This window comes from Mobula hypostoma, chromosome 1, assembly GCF_963921235.1.
Source record: "Mobula hypostoma chromosome 1, sMobHyp1.1, whole genome shotgun sequence".
In the NCBI taxonomy this organism is placed as follows: Eukaryota; Metazoa; Chordata; class Chondrichthyes; order Myliobatiformes; family Myliobatidae; genus Mobula; species Mobula hypostoma.
This window is the reverse complement of record NC_086097.1, coordinates 52,937,708-52,952,412: the sequence shown is the minus strand read 5'-3', so window position 1 is coordinate 52,952,412 and position 14,705 is coordinate 52,937,708. Positions and strand designations below refer to the sequence as shown.

Here is a 14,705-nt window from a genome sequence, read left to right as displayed (position 1 = left end):
TCCTCCCTCTGGATTTTGCAATTCTCACATCCTGATCTCTGGATAAGAGAATATTTCAGGTCAAGGACACTTTTTGTCAGATGTTAGCTCCATTTCCCTTCACACAGACAAAGCCTGACCTGGTGGGCATTTGCAGAATTTGGGTGTTGTTCAGAACATGAGCTCTCTTTCTTCATGTGCAATCCCAGGACTGCAGGAACCAACCTAATGAATCAGTGTTACATTACTAAAGGTAGAATTCCCTAATTTTTAAATTTTTGTATAGATGCACGTACACACATATATAAATAATGCCAGTTAACCTGCTGTTAGTTTTAACTGCTGCACATAGATTTTTAAAAAATCATTCAATAAATTCAAGTTACCTTCAAGACTTTCAACTAAGTATTAGCATCTTCCCTTTACGAATGCCATAAAACATTTATTTAAATATGGAAGTGCTTGTTACAACTTTTTTTAATAGTAAGTTCATTACATTCATTGGTCACAATAAAACAAAGCCTCAAGTATAGCTTCACAATTAACAGAAGTGGTAAATTTACAGTTAAATTATTAACAGTACAATACCTTTCAATAGTGCTACACAGACAAAACTTTGTAGATTGAAGCATTACAAATCATTCAATTTTGAAGTGTTACTGAAAAATAATTTACAAATATTTTCAATAAAGAAAGTGCATCATTCTGTGTTGAAATGGTCATTATGTTGTTTGTTCTAATGTCAGAAATGAAGATAAAAATCACAGTTTATCGGGTTCCAATTGGAGAGCTTGACCTTGTGACATGATCATTTAGACAACAAAGCTAGAGCTAAGCTGATCAATTACAAATCACAGATCAAGCCAAAGAGGGTAACATTTGTTTGCTTGTTCATATCCTGGTTCATGGAAGAACACTTCATGCAGCAATGAGATTAAGTATTTGATCCTCTGATGGATTGCCAGTTAGATAATTCACTCATGGACTGGATGGAAAATAGAATAAGCTCTTGGTTCATTAAGCATGCTGCAGTGAAAGACTACATGAATTTGAGCAGTAATAAACAATTTTAATGTCTAAGATTAGTATTCAGCAAAGTTTTAAATTAATTTATGCTGAATGATTCAAATTTTAGTTTCAATATTGTGCACATATAGGATCAACATTCCTAAGATACTCTACTTCTACATCAGTTTAATCTTGATAATATTTACATATGCAGTAGATTTAAATTCTAGAGGCTTTGTTGACGATAAAGTAGAGATGCAAGTCTGCAAGATACAAATGGCTGCTGAACATCAACAGGTATTAAAATTAAATCACTAAATTAATTTTTCCTGATGGAATGATACAAATCTTAGAGCATCTTGCATGACCTAGTTATTTTTCCATTAACAATGTGATAATCCTTATCTATGGCCCTCATCTCCCTTGAACACACCCAATTCAACCTAGAACATGGGATAACTTAGAGAAACAGAACACAATGTTTTGAATAGTTTCTTCAGAAGACCATCTGTCTACGATGCTCTCCAATGTTTTAATCATACTAAAAATTAGGATGATAAATGCAATTCAGGAATTAGTACTTTTTCCACACAGAAACAAATATATTCATGTATAATGACAAACATGTATACCCATTTTCCAAAAGACTAGATCTTACAATTTACATGGTACTGTAGGGCACATTTTAAAATCAAATTTATGTACCAAATGGTTGTTTAGAATATAGCACAAAATTAACAGATACAAAAATGAATTATGAAGCTATTGCTGATTTTTTGTTATTATCCTGCTCCTTGATCTATCCTGCCTTACTCCAAAAAGAACAATACTATATATACACTGAGGCATCACCCATTTAAAATGACACCTATCAAGTACATTCTGTATGTAAACAAACTGCTAAACGTCATCCTTGATGCACCAAATAGGGCAAAATATGGGCAAAATATTTTTGGCCATATTAAGTGACCGTTACCTATAACATTTAAATTAAATCCTGAAACTGACAACCACAAAATTTTGGCCCAGGTACATTACATTAGAAATAATTGAATCTCATGCTGGAAAGCTTTTAAAAACATAGCAGGATTGAAGATGAACATTGTGCAAATTCAGTACTCAAGTGCAGATTTAAAAGACCATTTAATAGATTTATCTTATTGTTGCTGAAGTTTTTCATTGAAGACCTGAGACATACATACATATATTGTGCAGCTTCCAACAGTGACTACATACAAAAATACAGCACATCCAGAAAGTTTAATAACCAATAATTTACATTTACTAACATTTAAGCTGCACTATTTTAACAAAGTCAAGAAGTGTGCAAACTTTGAAAAGTCTATTTTAATCTGTGCCCTACAATAATTGTGTAGTATACTTAAATATCTGGTCATCTCTCAAAGTTCAAATGTGTACAAAACATGCTGATGTGCATGTTATTACATGTTTGGAATTACATCACAGAGCCTAGAAGCATTTCTTCTTTGTGTGAAGAAACTAGCCCTCAAGAACAAAGAAACTCCAGATAATCAAATTACCATGTGGGTAATGAGATTTGACTTCACTAAAATAAACATGCAACTTGACTATATCAAAATAGTTTAAGGTAATGCTAACAAATTTAGGCTATAGATAGAAATATTAACACATTGACAGTTGCCAGGTTTATTTGTCAGACAACTCAAGCCCATTCTGTAAGATTTCAAAATGGTAAATACTGAAATATTATATCATATTACATAGTTGGTCACTTAAGCAAAACTCATTAAATGTAGAAGTTGGATATATATATATATATATAACCAACTCATTAATACTGTATTACCATGGCAAAACTGTACAAGTCCAAATGAAATTGCCAAGTCTTAAGAATACCTTAAATACATGCATCACAGCATTAATGCATTTTAAACTGCCTGTCTTGGTTAGTTTAAAATAGCTGATTGAAAGTTAACTCACTTAATAGATACATTAAAACCAAGTTCATATTGATCATATTAGGAATAATTGCATCTGCCTGGCCCAGATTAATCCAAAAAGCCCTCAAGATATGTAGATATTAATAAAGCCAGAATGATATCATTCCAATACTCGGTTCAGATTGCAAGTGCAGGCTAAAAAGTGCAATACACAGTCTAACCTACTATACTCAAAGCAAGCTGCAATGGTGCAGGTCATTTGTATGCTGATGGTCATTGATGCAGCTCTGAAATTCCAAAGATCTTTCGCTCAATGCCAGAAATTGAATTCAGACAGCATTTCTTTCGTACTGACACAAGAGGTCAGTCCATGCAAACTGATGTGCAAGCATTTCCACAAAACTAACTGCAGATTCATACTAGTTCTGGGGTGTCAAGTAATAGTTTTGTGGCGTTGAGTAATAGTTATGGTGGTGATTATTTTGGATATTACCATAAGCGAAGAGCAGTGGTGTTGTAGCTGCTGGAGGTCCGTTCAGCAAGTGAGAGACTACAGTGTAATTGCTATTCCTATGGGTTGCTCCATACCAACCAGTGCCTTGTGGTGTTGTGGATAGGATGCTTTAAAGGAAAAAAAAAGGAAAGGGATTTTTAGTCTAATTAAAAAGAACAATTTTAATGGTAGTATTTTTAACATTTTTATCTTTTCTATTCTTTCCCCAAATTACTTTGGCAGCCAGATAGCTGACCCGCTCCAAGCATTCGCCTGTATTGTTACAATTATTTATTTTCTGGATACTTTAGCTTGAAGATGGGAATGTAGTAGAAAAAGAGAAAAGCTCCCTTTTGCGTGTGGGGAGGAAAAATATCTTCCAGCAAGTTTGAACACGAGTTTAGAAGCATAGGCTGGGAAAATCACAGGATGAAACCATGTATTCCTGCAGCATCTTGTTGTGATGGTCAAGAGGTGATAAGAGAAAACAGTGTTAGATCACAATGTTGTTTGGACATCAGTGAGGTAGAGCTCTAGACTCAATTTGCTGTTCTTATTGTTATTAATGTAGCATGACAATAAGTGCTGGGGAAGTGGGGAACCACAACTTCCTAAAAGTAAAATGAAATAAATACAAACTGCCGTCTCAATTCATGTTGCAAAAACAAAGACCTCAATTTTCTGATTACATACTATGGAATCTTTTCCAATGCCATCTATTGCTCCAAATTTAGTGTTTTTAAGTGATTCCAAAGTATTTACTTTCCTAATGATATTATATCCGAGAGTTAATGCTTAAGTTACAAAGGCATTACAGACAGGTTTGACCTAAGGCACATTTTTGAACTCATGCACAACAAAGATCTGGAAAAATGGTAATTGTCTACTCTCCCTCTTAAAGGAAAGACAATCAACAGATCCCCCTGTTAAAAGAATGAGTGTGAAGGGGCCGGAGGGTGCAACATTTTATCTTCAAAATTGAAATCTCATCTCCATCTGGGCTTCATATAGAAGAGATTCTAATAAATACACCTTTTGTAGTTTAGAGACACTGGGTGAGTGAAACATTTCAGATTTGCTGATATTCCAATGGACTACTTTTTTTAAGTGACTTGTTTGGATTATCCTATTTATTATGGAGGAACTTAAAATATCATTTCTTAAACAAAATTGCTGATCGTCAACAAGTGCTGGAAATTCAAGTGTAGTATTAACTAGCTTCATTTTTCATATAATAGTAAAACATTCAAATGTTTTATCTTGCTACAAGTTTAAGCTTAAGAGTACAGCACAACTGAAAATTGAATGTACTTGGAAATAGGAAACAGTTGTAGCAAATACAGTTTTGTTCTGTATTGACTGCATTGGGAAAATAAATCAGATCATTCAGCAATAAATCCATTCAAAGATCATTAACTGAAGACAATTTAAATCTTGCTCCAGTCCTGTGGTCAGATTTAACAGGAGATTTAATAAATATAATCTAGATATGTGACTAGTTAATTATGGTAACATTTGTTCATGTACTTTCATCTCCAGGTTATCTTATATTTAGCATAAAGGATTTGATTTTTCCTTACAAAATGGGCCTCCAAAAAAAAAAAAAAAATTTCATGACGTGACAGATAAGTGGAGATCCAGGGATAATGCGACAGTAAGCACAGTTGGTTCAGTTGCTTGGCATTCAAGATGAGGTTGTAAACTGGATTAGACATTGGCTTCGTGGGAGAAGCCAGAGAGTGATAGTAGATGGTTGCCACTCTGACTGGAGGACTATGACTAGTGGTGTGCCGCAGGAATCAATGCTAGGTCTGTTATTGCTTCTCATCTATAATCAATCAATGCTATGGATGGTTAACTGGATCAGCAAATTTGCAGATGAGAGACTGGGGATCTACTGAACAGCAAGGAAGACTAATGTGGCTTGCAGAGGGATCTGGATCAGCTGGAAAAATGGGTTGAAAAATGGCAGCTGGAATTTAATATAGACAAGGGCGGGGTGTTGCACTTTGGTAGGAACAACCAGGGTAGGTCTCACAGAGTGAGGAGTAGGGCACTGAGGAGTGTGGTAGAACAAAGGCATCTGGGAATACTGGTCCATTCATAATTCATTTAAAGTGATGTCACAGGTAGGTATGGTCGTAAAGAAAGCTTTTGGCACATTGGCCTTCATAAATTAAAGTACGAGTACAGAACATGGGATGTTGTGTTGAAGTTGTACAAGACATTGGTGAGGTCAAACTTGGAGTAGTGTGTTCAGTTTTGGTCAGCTACCTACAGGAAAGAAGTAAACAAGGGTGAAAGAGTACAGAGAAAATTTACAAGTATGTTGCCAGGTCTAGAGGACTCAAGTTATAAGGAAAGATTGAATAATTTAGGGCTTTAAGTCTTCTATGTTCCAAAGAATAGAGGAGATTTGATACAGGTGGACAAAATTATGAAGGGTATAGATAGGGTAAATGCAAGCAAACTTTATTTTACCCCCCATTGAGGTTGAGTGGGAGTACAACTAGAGGTCATGGGGTAACAGTGAAAGGTGAAAAGTTTAAGGGGAACACGAGGGGAAACTTCTTCACTCAGAGTCTGGACGGTGTGGAACAAGCTGCTAGCACAAGTGGTAGATGCAAGCTCAATTTCAATGTTTAAGAGAACTTTGGATAGGTACAATGGTCGGGGCATGGAGTGCTCTGGTCCCTGCACAGATTGATGGGAGTAGACAGTTTAAATGGTTCGGCACAGTCTAGATGGGCCAAGGGCTAGTTTCTGTGCTGTACTTTTCTATGACTATGACTCTATTGCTGGGGTTGGGTGGGGTGAGTGTTGGTACAGAAAACTCTCAGAAGGGAACACAAGGGCATGTCTACAGGATAACTGAATGCAAAGCAAGAATGAATTTGAAGACAACTCTGGCCATAGTAGTAATGTGTCAGTTTGAGCATTTTACTTCCAAGCTCTTGGTCCTCTGCTCTTGCCCACCTTTATCTAGCTTTTTACTGTATATAGCTGCAAAGCATGACTAATCCTACTGCAGGAAGCACTTTCTGCCTTACTCATTGCAGCTCATCTGTCACCATCTGAGATGAACAGATACCAGTGTCAAACTGAAGCACCAGTAGGCTGCTGCGTTCATCGCAACCACTGTGGGAAGAAAATGATTTAATCGCACAAGGCAGCAACTTTTGCAGTACAAACTAGATGCAAAATGCAAGTTAATATTTGAACGAAGTGTCTGATACTGTTTTTCCACCTATCCATCAACACAACTAGATCACAAATATAATAATATTATGTTCCTCAGATGAGTGCTTAATGATAAACAGTAATACCAACTCTTTTGACATCTATCCTAGGCAGTATTAGGAATATCAGGTATGTTAATTTGCTTCTGTCCACAATGCTACATCAAGAGTGAACAAGGGACTTCACTTGAACATGGTAGACCATCATGAAGACCCATTTGTCTTCTCTCTTTCCAAATTGTTTCTCTCAATATGCAGTTTGACAGAGGACAAAGGCCACTTGCCCCTTGATATCAATTGCCAAGGTACACAGATCCAACTTAAAATCATCAGGAAGAAGATGCATAGTGAATTAATTTGCTACATAAATGTTCTTTAACTACTACACATTTATTTTGCTCATAATAGATTTGATATCCTCAAGAAGTGTAACATTGGATTCCAGGCCTGAAAGTGCATTTGTTTTAGTTTCTTAGTAGCATTTTATTTTTCCCCATTAAGTTGCATTTCAGTAACTCTTGCAAGTATTAATTGGCCTGAATTTTATTGAAGATTTACAATGGTCCTTTGTAAGTGTCATTTGTTACTAGTGCGGCCTTTCATATTCTGGTACAAAATCTTGGAATACAAAATTTCATTTTGATATTGTGCTGATCTCCCTGGATGCTCACAATTGGAGATTTTCCTTTAAGATCATCTCATGGTTATTCGTTCATTACTGGTCAGTAACAGAAAGCAGAATGAATGTGTAATTTTAGACCTATAGTCTCAATTTTTATTCTATAGATGTCAAGTCAAACATTGTGTCGCTGAACTGAAGTTTAGAGGTCAGGTTTATTTACACTGTCTGGAGTTACTTTGAATATTGATATACAGAGAACTGCAAATATTTAATGAAGAATGCAAGAAGCATCAGGAACAAAGGTGATGAACTGAGAGCTTGGATACATACATGGAATTATGATGTAGTGGCCATTACAGAGACTTGGCTGGCACCAGGGCAGGAATGGATTCTCAATATTCCTGGATTTCAGTGCTTTAAAAGGGATGGGGGGGAGGGGAGGAGGGGTGGCATTACTGGTCAGGGATACTATTACAGCTACAGAAAGGGTGGGTAATGTAGCAGGATCCTCTTTTGAGTCAGTATGGGTGGAAGTCCGGAACAGGAAGGGAGCAGTTACTCTACTGGGGGTAGTCTATAGGCTCCCTGGTAGCTGGTAGCAGAAGAGATACAGAGGAGCAGATTGGGAGGCAGATTTTGGAAAGGTGCAAAAATAACAGGGTTGTTATCATGGGTGACTTTAACTTCCCTAATATTGATTGGCACCTGATTAGTTCCAAGGGTTTAGATGGGGCAGAGTTTGTTAAGTGTGTCCAGGACGGATTCCTGTCACAGTATGTGGACAGGCCAACTAGGGGGAATGCCATACTAGATCTAGTACTAGGTAATGAACCGGGTCAGGTCACAGATCTCCCAGTGGGTGAGCAGCTGGGGGACAGTGACCACCGCTCCCTGGCCTTTAGCATTATCATGGAAAAGGACAGAATCAGAGAGGACAGGAAAATTTTTAACTGGGGAAGGGCAAATTATGAGGCTATAAGGCTAGAACTTACGGGTGTGAATTGGGATGATGTTTTTGCAAGGAAATGTACTATGGACATGTGGTCGATGTTTAAAGATCTCTTGCAGGAGGTTAGGGATAAATTTGTCCCAGTGAGGAAGATAAAGAATGGTAGGGTGAAGGAACCATGGGTGACAAGTGAGGTGGAAAATCTAGTCAGGTGGAAGAAGGCAGCATACATGAGATTTAGGAAGCAGGGATCAGATGGGTCTTTTGAGGAATATAGGGAAGCAAGAAAGGAGCTTAAGAAGGGGCTGAGAAGAGCAAGAAGGGGGCATGAGAAGGCCTTGGCGAGTAGGGTAAAGGAAAACCCCAAGGCATTCTTCAATTATGTGAAGAAAAAAAAAAAGGATGACAGAAGTGAAGGTAGGACCGATTAGAGATAAAGGTGGGAAGATGTGCCTGGAGGCTGTGGAAGTGAGCGAGGTCCTCAATGAATACTTCTCTTTGGTATTCACCAATGAGAGGGAACTTGATGACAGTGAGGACAATATGAGTGAGGTTGATATTCTGAAGCATGTTGATATTAAGGGAGAGGAGGTGTTGGAGTTGTTAAAATACATTAGGACGGTTAAATCCCCGGGGCCTGACGGAATATTCCCCAGGCTGCTCCACGAAGCAAGGGAAGAGATTGCTGAGCCTCAGGCTAGGATCTTTATGTCCTCGTTGTCCACGGGAATGGTACCGGAGGATTGGAGGGAGGCGAATGTTGTTCCCTTGTTCAAAAAAGGTAGTAGCGATAGTCCGGGTAATTATAGACCAGTGAGCCTTACGCCTGTGGTGGGAAAGCTGTTGGAAAAGATTCTTAGAGATAGGATCTCTGTGCATTTAGTGAATCATGGTCTGATCAGGGACAGTCAGCCTGGCTTTGTGAAGGGCAGATCATGTTTAACAAGCCTGATAGAGTTCTTTGAGGAGGTGACCAGGCATATAGATGAGGGTAGTGCAGTGGATGTGATCTACATGGCTTTTAGTAAGGCATTTGACAAGGTTCCACACGGTAGGCTTATTCAGAAAGTCAGAAGGCATGGGATCCAGGGAAGTTTGGCCAGGTGGATTCAGAATTGGCTTGCCTGCAGAAGGCAGAGGGTTGTGGTGGAGGGAGTACATTCAGATTGGAGGATTGTGACTAGTGGTGTCCTACAAGGATCTGTTCTGGGATCTCTACTTTTCGTGATTTTTATTAACGACCTGGATGTTGGGATAGAAGGGTGGGTTGGCAAGTTTGCAGACGACACAAAGGTTGGTGGTGTTGTAGATAGTGTAGAGGATTGTCGAAGATGCAGGGAGACATTGATAGGATGCAGAAGTGGGCTGAGAAGTGGCAGATGGAGTTCAACCCTGAGAAGTGTGAGGTGGTACACTTTGGAAGGACAAACTCCAAGGCAGAGCTTTTGGGGTGTTAGTTTTCATAAGTCGAGGGATAGAGTTTAAGAGTCGCGATGTAATGATGCAGCTCTATAAAACTCTAGTTAGGCCACACTTGGAGTACTGTGTCCAGTTCTGGTCGCCTCACTATAGGAAGGATGTGGAAGCATTGGAAAGGGTACAGAGGAGATTTACCAGGATGCTGCCTGGTTTAGAGAGTATGCATTATGATCAGAGATTAAGGGAGCTAGGGCTTTACTCTTTGGAGAGGAGGAGGATGAGAGGAGACATGATAGAGGTGTACAAGGTAATAAGAGGAATAGATGGAGTGGATAGCCAGTGCCTCTTTCCCAGGGCACCACTGCTCAACACAAGAGGACATGGCTTTAAGGTAAGGGGTGGGAAGTTCAAGGGGGATATTAGAGGAAGGTTTTTTACTCAGAAAGTGGTTGGTGCGTGGAATGCACTGCCTGAGTCAGTGGTGGAGGCAGATAGACTAGTAAAGTTTAAGAGACTACTGGACAGGTATATGGAGGAATTGAGGTTGGGGGCTTATATGGGAGGCAGGGTTTGAGGGTCGGCACAACATTGTGGGCTGAAGGGCCTGTACTGTGCTGTACTGTTCTATGTATTAAACTAATGTCAATAACAATCTGTTAATGTTAATAAGAGCCTGTTCAAAATTGTTTAACTTTGTTCTTGTCAAAGACTTCTGAAGAAATGGAGAACTAGGTTTTTGTGTTTCACAGCCGTATATATCCAGTACATTTCAGAACCAATAAAACTGGAGTACGAAAACTACTGGAAAACAATGTTAATTATTCCTGGTCATAAGCGCCAGCATGCTAAAGTGCATTTCTACCTTTCCAGAAAGGGAAATTTTGTAACAATAAAATGTTTTTGAAGAATTGCAATGACCACTCTTCAGGAATGCTTCTAAGATTAAAAAAAGCCACATTTTCAGGATTTGAAGATTTCACTCTTAAATTTTACGTACCTTCCTCGCTCTCCTCTTGAGCCACTACTTCGACTTAAATCATCATCACTATCATACCGCCTTGGATTATCAAAAAAATATGCCCTGGAACTGAAACTGTGACTGTTTATCATTCCTCCTGATCCCTGTAAGAGACATCAATGCAACAGGTTCAATAGCATAAAAAGCTACGGGAGAAGCTGTACAATTATCAAAAGCAATTTTACTAAAAATGAAAATTTGCACAATCCTGCCATGTTCTGTACAAGCATTAGATAAGACAGTTTAAAAGCAACACTTAAAAATTGTTCTGTTGTGTACAAGTGATCATTTTCCCATTTAACAAATCAGACCTTAATACTTTAAATTTCAACCGCTATGGAGGGTACAATATTGATCCCCTCCAGGGAATGAGGCTGGGCAAGAAATTGAGTGATTTCTTGGCTCTAGTAACTAATTCTATTTTTTTTTTTTAAGATAGTGGTGGAAAAGGATGGGACAGGTCTGCAAGTTTGCACCCTAAACTGGAGAGGGATTAGTTTTGGAGGAATTAGGCCGGATCTAGCAGAAGTAAATGAGCTTGTCTGAAAGAAGGGGTAAGAATGGAAAGTTGGAACTTGCGTGATATCAGGAATCCAGGGGCAGCACAATCCTGTTAGGGTGAAGGGTAAACTTGACAAGTTTAGGGGACCTTTCATGACAATGGATATTGAGATCTGATCAGAAAAAAAGCGACATAAATCCACCATGACTGTAAAAAGGACAAGAATAAACCTGTGAGGGAAATCAGAAGGGCAAAGGGAGGACATGAAATGGACCTAGCAAGCAAGTCAGATGTATCTGTATTACAGTGGAGTAAAGGGAATTACAGGGGCATGAAAGGACAGCTTGCTAAAATTGATTGGAAGGGGACACTAGCAGGGATGACAGCAGAGCAGCAATGGCTGGATTTTCTGGGAGCAATTCAGAAGGTGCAGGATAGATACATCCCGAAGTATAGTATTCTCAAGCTAGGATGGCAAAACCATGGGATGCTTTAAAAAAAAACTAATCTAAGGTACTGAACCACTGAAAAATGATGCTGGAGAGGGAGTAATGGGGGACAATGACATGGCAGATGAACTGAATGAGTTTTTTGCATCAGTCCGCAGTGTAGAAGACACTAGCAGTATGACAGTGTCAGGGGGCAGAAGTGAGTGATGTTGCCATTACTGGGAGTAGGTGCTTGGGAAACTGAAAGGTCTGAAGGTAAATATACCACCTGGACCAAATGGTGTACACCCCAAGGTTCTGAAAGAACTGGCCGAAGAGTCTGTGGATGCATTAGTAATGATCTTTCAAGAATCAATTCTGGAATGGTTCTGGAGAACTAGAAAATTGGAAATGTCACTCTATTGTCCAGGAAGGGAGAGGGGCAGAAGAAAGGAAATGATAGGCCTGTTAGTCTGATCTCAGTGGTTGGGAATATGTGCAAGTCAATTGTTAAGGATGTGGTTTCAGGGTATTTGGAGGCACATGATAAAACACCCAAAGTCAGCATGGTTTCCTTAAGGGAAAATCTTGCCTGACAAATCTGTTGGAATTCTTTGAAGAAATAACAAGCAGGATAGACAAAGGAGAATTGGTGGATGTTGTGAACTTGGATTTTCAGAAGGCCTTTGACAAGAAGCCACACATGAGATTTGCTTAACAAGTTAAAAACCTGTGGTACTACAGGAAAGATACTAGCGTTGGCTGATTGGCAGGAGGCAAAGAGTGGAAATAAAGGACAGCCTTTTCTGGTTGGCTGCCGGTGACTAGTGGTGTTTCTCAGGAGTCTGTATTGCAACTGATTCTTTTATATTACATGTCAATGATTTGGATGATGGAATTGACGGTTTTGTGGCCAAGTTTGTGAACGATAAGAAGATAGTTGGAGGGTCAGTTAGTGTTGAGAAAGCAGAGAGGCTGCAGAAGAACTTGGACAGATTAGGAGAATGGACAAACAAGTGGCAGATGGAATACAGTGTCGGGAAGTGTATGGTCATGTATTTTGATAGAAATAAAAAGACTATTTTCTAAATGGAGAGAAAATTTAAAAAAATCTGAGGTGCAGAATTCCCTAAAGGTTAATTTACAGGTTGAGTCAGTGATGAGTAAGGCAAATACAATATTAGCATTCATTGAGAGGACTAGAAATTAAAAGCAAGGGTGTAATGTTGAGCATTTAAGACACTGCTGAGGCCTCAGTTGGAGAACTGAGAGCAGGTATAGGTCTTTTATCTAAGAAAGGATGTGCTGACATTGTTCATGGTTCAAAGGATGTTCAGGAAAATGATTTCAGAATGGAAAGGCTCATCACACAAGGAGTGTTTGAAGGCTCTGGGTCTGTACTCACTGGAATTCAGAAGAATGGGGATGGGGGAAAGAGATCTCATTGAAACCTATCAAATGTTGGAAGGCCTAGATAGAGTGGATGTGGAGAGAATGCTTCCGATGGTGGGGAACTCTAAGACCAGGGGACACAGCCTCAGAATAGGGGTACATCAATTTATAATGGAGATGAGGTATTTATTTAGCCAGAGTGGTGAATCTATTGAATTCATTGACACAGGTGGCTGTAGAGTCCAGGTCATTGGGTATATTTAAGGCAGAGGCTCAAGGATTCTTTATTAGTCAGGGTAAGAAAGGATACTGGGAGAAGGGAGGAGATTGGGGCTGAGGGGGAAGTACATCAGTCATGATGAAATGGCAGATCAGACTCAATGGGCCAAATGGCCTAATTCTGCTCCTGTGTTTTATCATCTCATGCAGGGAGAAGAAAGAAGTACTTTATGGATACAATTGGGGCAAACAAATGGCACTGACAAAATCTTAATTTGAGATCTGAAGGGCCAGCAATCAAATGTAGTGAAGTAGTGCTTTAGTACAGTTTTGAGCAAACTTCAAGTTATAGCAAGCTTGAGAAGTGGTTAAGAGCAGATCTTGATACTAGGTCAAGTTTACAAGTTTGATATCACACCGGAGGAATATTGTATCATTTCTTAATGCATGCATTACTAAATGACAATAAAAGAGGACTGTGTGCCCTCATAATCTAAAAAAAAAAGTTGTAGTTCTGTAGGACTGAGATTTGTTAAGCACATAAAGCGTTAAAAACATGAGTGCAAAATCAGCCTTGGATCGAATGGCAGAGAAAGCTTTAGGAACTGAACGGTCGACGCCTTCATTTTTCTACCTGTGTCCATTTGTAAGAGCATTCACTGGAGAATGGGGAAGCATTAAAAGTGTTAGCACTACACATTGAACAATTTAAAATAAACATTGCTAGAGGCATGTGATAGATGAAAGGGAAAACTTATCTTTCAAGAAAATCTGTTAAAGCAATTTCATACCAGATTTTGATTTGGCCTCTGCACTCTGAAAAAGAATACCACCAAACTTGTAGGCAAGAGCTCCCAAAGGAAAAGAATGATTCCAAATGCCACATAAGCTTGGTCACTGACTTTTTCAACATCAGCCTGTAAGTAAACATTAATGCAGTTTAGTACAATCGAAAAAGAGTCAGATGCAACATTCAAAGGAAAATCCAATAAAGGCAATGGAAAAAAGATAAATCAATGAACATTTAAAGTAGTTTGGAAATGGTGTCTTAACTTGTAAAAGACCATCTTGTTTCAATTTATTTAATTAATTCTGTTAATGCTTCAGGTCAAAGACTCATTTTGTGGTGGAATATTTAATTTTTGTTCTGATGGGAATTTCAGTACATGCCTCACTTTTTTCTTCTCTACTAACGTTAAAGTCCTCTACTTCATCTCACCCATTTCCCATGTCTATGCTCCTGCTCTGTCCCAGAGGGGAGAGAGTAAGGATAGAGATTTCCCTGGCCCTCACCTTTCACTCCAACAGCCTGGCATTCAACAGATCATTTGTTGCCACCTCCAAAGAAATCCCATCACCTAACACATTTCGCTCTCCCAACACGCTGGAGGAACTCAGCAGGTCGGGCAGCATCCGTGGAAACGATCAGTCAACGTTTCGGGCTGGAACCCTTCGGTTGTCAGGTTCCGGCCCGAAACGTTGATTGATCGTTTCCACGGATGCTGCCCGACCTGC

At 39.1% G+C, this 14,705-nt stretch overlaps 1 protein-coding gene across 3 annotated transcripts in view; it reads right to left on the bottom strand.

Moving 5' to 3' along the window:
• gpr137c (G protein-coupled receptor 137c) overlaps positions 1–14,705 on the bottom strand; it is a 79,004-nt gene that overhangs the window by 26,227 nt on the left and 38,072 nt on the right. Inside the window, exons 5-7 of one of the 3 annotated variants that reach the window (XM_063048862.1) lie at positions 13,982–14,107; positions 10,629–10,753; positions 392–964 (exon numbers count right to left, since the gene is read on the bottom strand). In XM_063048862.1, the coding sequence (XP_062904932.1) occupies positions 958–964; positions 10,629–10,753; positions 13,982–14,107 (258 nt within the window). In that variant the 3' untranslated portion in view covers positions 392–957. Of the gene's footprint in view, positions 1–391; positions 3,531–10,628; positions 10,754–13,981; positions 14,108–14,705 lie in introns of those variants that run through there. The other 2 variants (XM_063048854.1, XR_010018053.1) reach the window with 2 other exon arrangements.